We start from the raw sequence: 8,234 nt of genomic DNA, 5'->3' as shown, positions 1-8,234 counted from the left end.
ATAATGTTTATGGGTGTGTGTTTGGAACCCTAAAAATATTGTGGGATTTCCAACGGTTTAGCCTTGAGCAATTTAAGTGATAATTAGAGTGTTAAATTATTTAAAGTGCTAAATGGTGTATTTTGTGTTATGTTTTAGTGGCACGCTGTGAGAAGTTGAATAGGAAGCATGGTTAAGCTTGATATCCGCACAACTAGGTGAGTATTCTACTCAATGAGGGACCTTAGAAATTTAAATATATGAATTCTATGTTTGGTTTAATTTGATGTTAACACTATGATGATGATTTGGTATATGTAATTATGAACTATATTGTGAAGATAAAATATGTCGATGAATTGACATTGAAGAATGCATAAGATTTGTATTGTGAATGATGGCATGACATTGAATTGATGTTGAGTATTGCATGAGATTTGTGTTGTGAATATAATATGTGTTGATGAATTGATATTGAAGAATGCATGAGATTTGTATTGTGAATGAAAATGTAATAATGAGATAATGTAGAGATATGCATAAAGCTACATGTGAATATATAACATGATGTAGGATATATGTGTGTGTGTGTGTGTGTGTGTGTGTGTGTGATTAAATTGAGAATATGATAAGTTAAAGTTGAAATGATTGAAATTGATATGTTTGGAATTGTTGGGGATTGAGTAATAAGAAATTATATTATGAATGTGGTATGCGTCGGAAGGAAGATGAATGAGAATAATGCGATTGAGTTGTGGATCGAGGGAATTGAATATGTGGTGATAATGGTAGTATATGAGTACTTCGTTAAAGGTAAGTTTAGGGTATGTGTCTATAGCACTTGTGTTGTTTGCCCTGCGGGTATATGGCTTTACGGGCGGTGTTAAAGATAAGTCTAGGGTATGTGGCTCTAGCACATGTGTTGTTTGCCCCGCGGGTATGTGGCTTTACGGGCGGTGTTAAAGGTAAGCGTAGGGTACGTGGCTCTAGCACTTGTGCATTGTTTGCCTTGCGGGTATGTGACTTTACGGGCGGTACGTAAGTCTAGAGTTGTTGCTTCTAGCTGCGGTGTTGGTTAGTCCTGTCTTGGATTAGAGATAAACAACAAATGTGTGATGAATGGTGTGGACTTGGTAAATTGAGATTGATATTGATGAATCCTATATGTGTATATGTTTGTGCGCTTTGTTTACTCTGTAGTGAGTCTTATACCACTGAGACCTCGGTAATTTATTATTGAGGTGGTGAACTCATACTTTCACCTGTACGGTTAACACCACAACCGTACAGACTCTGTTGCTTTAATTGCAGGTCCAATGAATCTAAGGGATGATGCCATAGCATAGTGTTTGGGATATTATGATTGAAGCCCGACACAACAGTTGTAATGGTTAGACTATGAGTTGTCCACCTTTTTGGTGGTCATTGTTTATGGCTCGTGTCGCCTGTGACACTTGTATTGATGAGCCAGTCTTTTAGTATATATTTAGTAACTATGCAATAAGCCTTAAACAGATAGAAATATCATGGGCTCTTTTGTTGTAATCAAATATTGTTTATAAATGTGCTTTCCGCTATGTTGATAAAGTTATTGTGTGTTATCCGCTACGTAGATGTAACTCTGATTATCAGGTACATGTTATAGAATGTGTACCGTATGTTGGCTAAACGACATGTAGTCATGCCACTGTGATGACTCATTTATGTTTTTTTTTTTTTTAAAAAAAAAAGAAAAGAAAAAAGAGGTCATCACATAACTTTTTGACCAGAAGCCCTTTCATAGATATCCAAAATATCCTTAATTTGCCTCCATTCTTCGAGATTAGCCCCCCCCCCCCCCCCCCCCCCCCAAAAAAAAAAAAAAAAAAAAAAACTATCATCAACAAAGAGAATGTGATTAATCTTTGTTCCACCTCAACAAATAGGAACACCATAAATCTTCCCTATTCCCGCGGAATGGTTTAACATGTTACTTAAAGCCTTAGCACAAATTATGAAAAAAAAAAGGGAAAGGGGATCTCCCTGACAGATACCTCTAGTGGGGATGATATGACCATGGGGTTGGCCATTGATGAGTATAGTATAAGTAACCGTTCGAACACAATTCATTAGAAGCCGAATCTATCTATCAGCAAAACCAAATTTCCGCATCATAGCCTCCAAGAAATCCCACTCCAACTGATCATACGCCTTAAAAAGAGAGTCAAACTCTTATGTGCAACTTTAGACTCACGGGGCTACCTATAAGGCGAGATTTTATGCAACCACTAAGATAAAGTAGTGTTATGTTTTGTGGAAAAAATACAATAAAGACCGTTTATAAATTAATGAGAAATGCTAGATACCATATTTTTATCTCACAACGCTGATGTGATAGTCTCCACCAAAACCCTTAGATTTTTTATTTTATTTTATTTTTATTTTTATTTTTATTTTTTAACAATGACTAATCCAACGGTTGTTGAGGCTGCCACATCAGTATTATAAAATATTTATGAAATAAAAATATAGTTTATAACATCATTATAAATTAATAGTAAACCCTCTTGTAAATTACTAACATGGAATGGTAATGAGTAGAGCTCAAATTACAAGTATTAAAAACAGTACTAAACACTTTTTAATAAAATAAAATATAAACTAATATTAAAGGAAAACAAAATATAATTTAATTTTTTAGAAAACTTTTCCCACCTTAAAAGTCATATTTTCAAAAATATAATTGTTGGAAAGAAATATTAAAAAGAAAAAGAAAAACTTCGCTTACCCCTAAACTATCACATATTTTTCAATGTTTCCCCTAAACTTCAAAATTTTGCAATGTGAAGTTTTGATTTATCAGCCCCTTTCAGTACCCTCATATTGTTTGATTTTTTCGGTTAACTTAAACGGTTAGCATGTAAAATGTCTATTTTACACCCATAAATTTTTTAAAAATACAACCTCGATCTTACTTTAAAAAAATAAATAAATTAAAGAAATTGACATTTTTTTTTCTTTTTTGTTTTTTTTTTCAATTATTTATTTTTTAAGGAGTATTTCAGTTATTTTTGTTTTTCCCCGTTAGAATTTAATGAAAAATCATAACAAATGAGGTGATTGATGGAAAGGGACCCATAAATCAAAACCCCATATTCCAAAATTTTTGAAATTTATGGGAGAGATTGAAAAAGATGTGGTAATGTAAGGAATAAGTAAAGTTTTTCCAAAAAAAAAAATAAAAAAAAAATAAAAAAAATAAAGTAAGAATATTTAAATAGAATAGTAAAATTCAATCTCTAAAATAGAGAGCAAGATAAAATTGTTTTGAAAAAGTAGGTATCTACAAAATATGTGTTATTTACTTCCTCGTGCATCCGCTGCTAAAAGAAGCAGCGGCAATATGAAACAGCAAGAGGCATGAACGTATCCATCCCACCAACATGAAACCCCAGCAATAGATCAACTCGTAATGCTCTGTAGCCATTCTAAACTAACCCTTATCAGTTATCTGTGCACCATATATATGACAAAAGATGGCGTGTAATACAAGAAAAGAATGAACTTGTGAGGGGAACCAAGACTCGGTTGTCATGAGCATCATGACTCTTTGCCGCTCATAAGTCCTCACCGCTGAGATCTCCCCATCGAACATTGTGCTTTCCAGCAAGATAATGTGCTCCAACTGGTCCTCTACTACCATGTGGGTAGAGCTCTGGAACAATCTTCTTCTCTTCAAGTTCATTCAACAATGGCGTGAATAGTGCCCAAGCAGCATCAAGCTCATCACTTCTAATAAACAACCTCCGCTCCCCTTCTATTGCATCTAAGAGTAGCCGCTCATATGCATCCGGTATTTCTCTTGGATATCTGCACGTTAAGATCAACTGATGATGATATATGCTGGTAGCAAGAATGAGATCAGGATGGATAACAAATTGCCTTTAAAGACTAAAAAGGTTGGAAATATAATGTAACTCAAGATAATACTTCTCTTTCAACCACTAGAAGGCCATGATTAAGATCTTGAATGTTGAACCAATTGCATTGAAGCAGAGAAAAATTATGGCTCCATTTGTTAATGCTTTTTGGTTTGGGTGTTTAATTTTGTTTGAAAAAGTTGTCTAAAATGATATAAAGATGAAGATAGTGTTGAATGTTTTGTGTTTTAGAGTGTTTTTTAATATTTTTCGTTTTGAAAAGAATGAACAAAAACGAGAAAGAAAAAATTTTAACAAACGAAACCTATGTTTCTGATGTCTTTAAGACTTTATCATTCATATACCTTGCTCGATAAAGCAAATTTAGGTCACTGCGATCTAATCTCATTCCAAGACCAGGAACTTTGTTGTTGATCTTCAAATAAATGGCTTCATCAGGTTGTACACGTAGCACAAGCTCATTTGTTGCCTTATCTAAGTCAGTTCCAAAGTTTCGCTTGTACAGGTTTCCAGGGACATGTCTAAACTGAACTCTGATCTCTGCTCTGGAATACCATTGCAACATTTTCAGATCATTCTATATATTGAATCTCAACAACATACATAAAGAGAAAGGATTCTCATCAAGAACAAATTTTACGTACCGTTTAGTATGGAGAGCCTTGCCTGCTTTCATCAGGAAAGGAACCCCATCCCATCTGGCATTATTAATAAAGAGAGCTGCTGCTGCAAAGGTTGGAGTGAGACTGTCGTTTGGCACAGTTGGGTCATCTGTATAAGCAGGATATGATTTCCCACCCTTGCTGTGGCCCTTATATTGACCAACAACCACATCTTCAAGCTGCAGTGGTCTCATTGACCTTAAGACCTTTACCTGAATCAAGGCCAGGCTAACTGGTCACTATATTACAATCCCCTTGTAAATGAAGCCACTCTTTCGTGGGACTTTCGGAAACTGTTTCTAAATTTATTTGATTTGGGAAGGTGGAAAGAAAAGGTGGTGGTTGTGTGTGTGTTGGGAGAGGTGGGTAGGAGGAGTGCTAAAGTGATCAGAACCTTTTCACTGAAGTTTTAGCTAGTTTTTCAAAAAGCCAGAGGTGATTATCAGAGAAGAAAGAATTAAAACTGCAATCTTGATGGTAAAGAAATAATTTTCTTTGATTGGTATGGTAAAGAAAACAAATAAGAAACCGGATAATACCTTTTCATTCCTGATATCCTCAGCATCTAAACTGACAGGAGTCTCCATTGCAAAAAGTGCTAGTATTTGCAGAAGATGATTTTGCATTATATCTCGTATGATTCCATAGCTGTCAAAATATCTGAGAACACAAACAAAAACAAGGAAGTGATCATTGTCTGAGAAAGAATAATAATGTTATTTCAATACTTGTTTCATCTTGCAACATAGGAGGCTCACCCCCCTCGTCCTTCTGTACCAAAATCTTCAGAAAATATGAGTTGCACATTGCGGATGTAGTCCCGTGACCACAGAGGCTGAAAAATAAGGTTAGAGAACCGAAGCACCGAGAGATTCTCTACAAGCTCCTTGCCCAAGTAATGGTCAATCCTGAAAATTATCAACAAGATCAATATTTTCTCACTAGCTCTATAGGTACAAATTATCACAAAGAACCAATAAAAATGTACCTGAATATTTGGTCTTCAGTAAGGTACTGCTTCAAGCATCTCGTTAGCTCACCAGATGACTTTGAGTCACGACCAAAAGGCTTTTCAACAATGACCCTTGTCCACCCATTTTCGGAAGAAGCTCTAAGGCTAGCACATCTCGCGACATCAACAAATACGTTTGGAGGTATTGACAAGTAAAATAACCTATTTGACAGTTTTCCAGCCTGAAAGAGTGTACTATCAAACAATTATCACAACACAAAAAAGTTAAGTGTTACGGACCTCCGTAACAGAGGATGGACGATGGTAATTTGGATGGGGGTGCGTGTGATAGTAGGGTATTCGAGGTACTCTGTGCCTCTTAATGTTAGGATTATTCGAGAAACCATAAAAAACTCCTACACAACTACAAGAGCTGAATTATAATTTTTCTTCTTGATCTTATTTCATTCTTCAATACCCTATTTATAGGGTTACAAAGCGGAAAATACGGAAACAATAAATAAATAAATATTACATAAATATTACCAAACCTAATGGAATAATTAATTCCCTTATGTCCTTCCTAATAGAAAACCTAACATAATGGGATATAATTCCCTTAAATTAGGGATTCTTGCTTTATGAGCAAGAATCCAAATCCCTAAATATCTTTTATTTAGTCATTGAGGCATAATATATAATTCCATGAATGCCCTTGTCCATAATCCTAGGTATGTAACAGTAAGCTTCAATACGAAGCCATTTATTGCTTCAAAGTCTAATTCCATGTCAAAGCTAATCTAGACATTCAATAGTGCAACATAGAGATTAATTAGGATTGGAGTTATATGCTTTCATGTTGCTGACAATAAATTAGTATACCAAAATAAAGAACCCATTTCAGCTAAGTTTCAACTTTCAATTAGTATAGAATGGAATTTGGTTCTCTCTCTCTCTCTGGTTGGAAACAGGTGTGCAACGGAAATTTATATCAACTACTAAAAAAAAAAAATATGAAGCCCCATCAACAACAATTACCAGTCGCTATATTTTACGGTTGATACACACAGACAAGAGACGCAACCAAAAGGGACTGAAATGTTTATCTTAAGTAGAAAAATTACCTCTTTCTCTTTCAGCTTGCTGTTTAATTCTGCGAAATGCTCCTCAGAATTATACAGTCCAGAATGGTAGAAGCATCTTTTCAAGAACTGAACCATTTTGTCTTCACAATTTTCCCTGTTAAGTCATTGCCTCCAATCAATAGATACAACATGGAAAACAGAAAATATATTGCTGTGTGCATGACGTTTTTAGCAAAATATAACCTCTTGTCAATTCTGCAAGTCAAGGTTCTGCTAATCATGTTCCTCAGCTCCTCATCGGTCATTTTAGTCCGAGCATAACCAAACACAATAAAATTCTGCATAACACAATCGAATTATAAAATGTAGAAATTTTTAAGCCATAGCCAAACGCTTAACTCATTTCACATATAGAGAACTATGAGATACCATTACAAAACAACAATATGAAGCAATGGCAGGATGGAACCTCAGGTAAACAATCTTCATAATAAAGTGCAAAAAGTGCTGGAAATATCTTCTTTTTGGCAAGGTCTCCCGAAGCGCCAACAATGGTTATGCTGAGGTGAGATTCTACATTGTCCAGTTCTGAGAATGGAAGGGATCCCTTTTCCCCTCGAGGCTCAATATGTTTTTCTGCCAGAGGACTTCCAGCTGTACCTACTCCAAAATCCCATCTAAGATTGAACTTTAAGAAACGTAAAGGTAGAAAAAGAATGGTATAGAACATATTACAGAGACATAAATGGAATGCCAACATAAAGAAGAGGCGGATCAGAAAACCAAATACACCTAAAATTCCAAAGCAAATAACTTCTTGACAACTTGCTGAAAATTTTCTCATTATATTTCAAAATCATGTCAATAAACACTACTTTGTGGCCAATCCACCAATATCTATGAATCTTTTAAAAACTAAAAAGATCGTTTTTCCTACTGTCAATAAACACTACTTTGTGGTCATCCTAATGTCGAAGACAGATAAGTATTACAGAAAGCACCCTACAAGAAAACTTGAAATTAACTGACTATCTGAAACAAAATCAACAACCATAAGACAAATCCTTTGGGCTTATGCATACGCATTTCTCTAACATAGAACAATACCAAGAAGTGGGAAACAGAGAAGTGAATCACATATCGGAAAAAGACAACCGCAAGAAAGCTAATAGCTAACTATTCAAAACAAAGAGGAAAAAGGGATAGTAAAAATCAATAGAAAAGATCCAAAAACCGAACCATCTTGCGAAGAAACAGCATTGAGTGGATGCCCATTTGAGGATTTGAGCTGAAAGTGCTTTCTGGCACGGGTTCTTGGACGAACCGGAGAGACCCATGTGGAGGAATGTGGTTTTCTCGGCACAATGACGATTCTACTGGATAGATGTTTCCCATTCTTGAATGAAGAGGGTGTGAAGGTGGTGGAAGAAGAATAAGAGGGAGAAGAGCAAGAATTCAAGTGTATAGCCATGCAATTTGGGTGAGGCAAAAAACGAAACTTTAGCTTTGAGCAATTATGGGAGATATATCCAAGAATGTGTCTGTAGTTGTTTTTTGTGGAAGACTACTGTAGTATGGATCAAATAGATATCTTGGTGAAGAAAGAACATTGGCCTCATCTGATCTGGTTGTCTGA

General features: G+C 35.4%; 1 protein-coding gene across 2 annotated transcripts; it reads right to left on the bottom strand.

Moving 5' to 3' along the window:
- Nucleotides 1–3,249: 3,249 nt before the first annotated feature.
- Nucleotides 3,250–8,234, bottom strand: LOC133861413 (glucose-6-phosphate 1-dehydrogenase 1, chloroplastic-like). Of its 2 annotated transcripts, none has more exons than XM_062297204.1 (10): nucleotides 7,838–8,234; nucleotides 7,068–7,252; nucleotides 6,842–6,936; nucleotides 6,638–6,752; nucleotides 5,550–5,755; nucleotides 5,320–5,469; nucleotides 5,101–5,221; nucleotides 4,544–4,773; nucleotides 4,244–4,444; nucleotides 3,250–3,828 (listed from the first exon to the last, which is right to left on the bottom strand). In XM_062297204.1, exons 1-10 carry the CDS (start codon nucleotides 8,067–8,069, stop codon nucleotides 3,576–3,578), a joined length of 1,788 nt encoding a protein of 595 aa, XP_062153188.1. In that variant the 5' UTR covers nucleotides 8,070–8,234; the 3' UTR covers nucleotides 3,250–3,575. The 2 variants fall into 2 exon arrangements, with proteins under 2 accessions (XP_062153188.1, XP_062153187.1); XM_062297203.1 differs by having other exon boundaries at nucleotides 7,068–7,258; nucleotides 7,838–8,233.

The sequence above is a fragment of the Alnus glutinosa genome, chromosome 2 (assembly GCF_958979055.1).
Source record: "Alnus glutinosa chromosome 2, dhAlnGlut1.1, whole genome shotgun sequence".
Classification (NCBI taxonomy): Eukaryota; Viridiplantae; Streptophyta; class Magnoliopsida; order Fagales; family Betulaceae; genus Alnus; species Alnus glutinosa.
Note: the sequence above shows the minus strand (reverse complement) of the source record. Positions and strands in the feature narration are given on the sequence as shown.

Bases quoted from the DNA above. Each gene is read 5' to 3' on its own strand.
- LOC133861413 (XM_062297203.1), bottom strand. From the start codon at position 8,069: ATGGCTATACACTTGAATTCTTGCTCTTCTCCCTCTTATTCTTCTTCC. The intron at 5,756-6,637 runs GTAATTTTTCTA...ACACTCTTTCAG, and splicing joins GCAAGCTGAAAGAGAAAGAG to GCTGGAAAACTGTCAAATAG. The intron at 5,470-5,549 runs GTACATTTTTAT...GATAATTTTCAG, and splicing joins ACTGAAGACCAAATATTCAG to GATTGACCATTACTTGGGCA.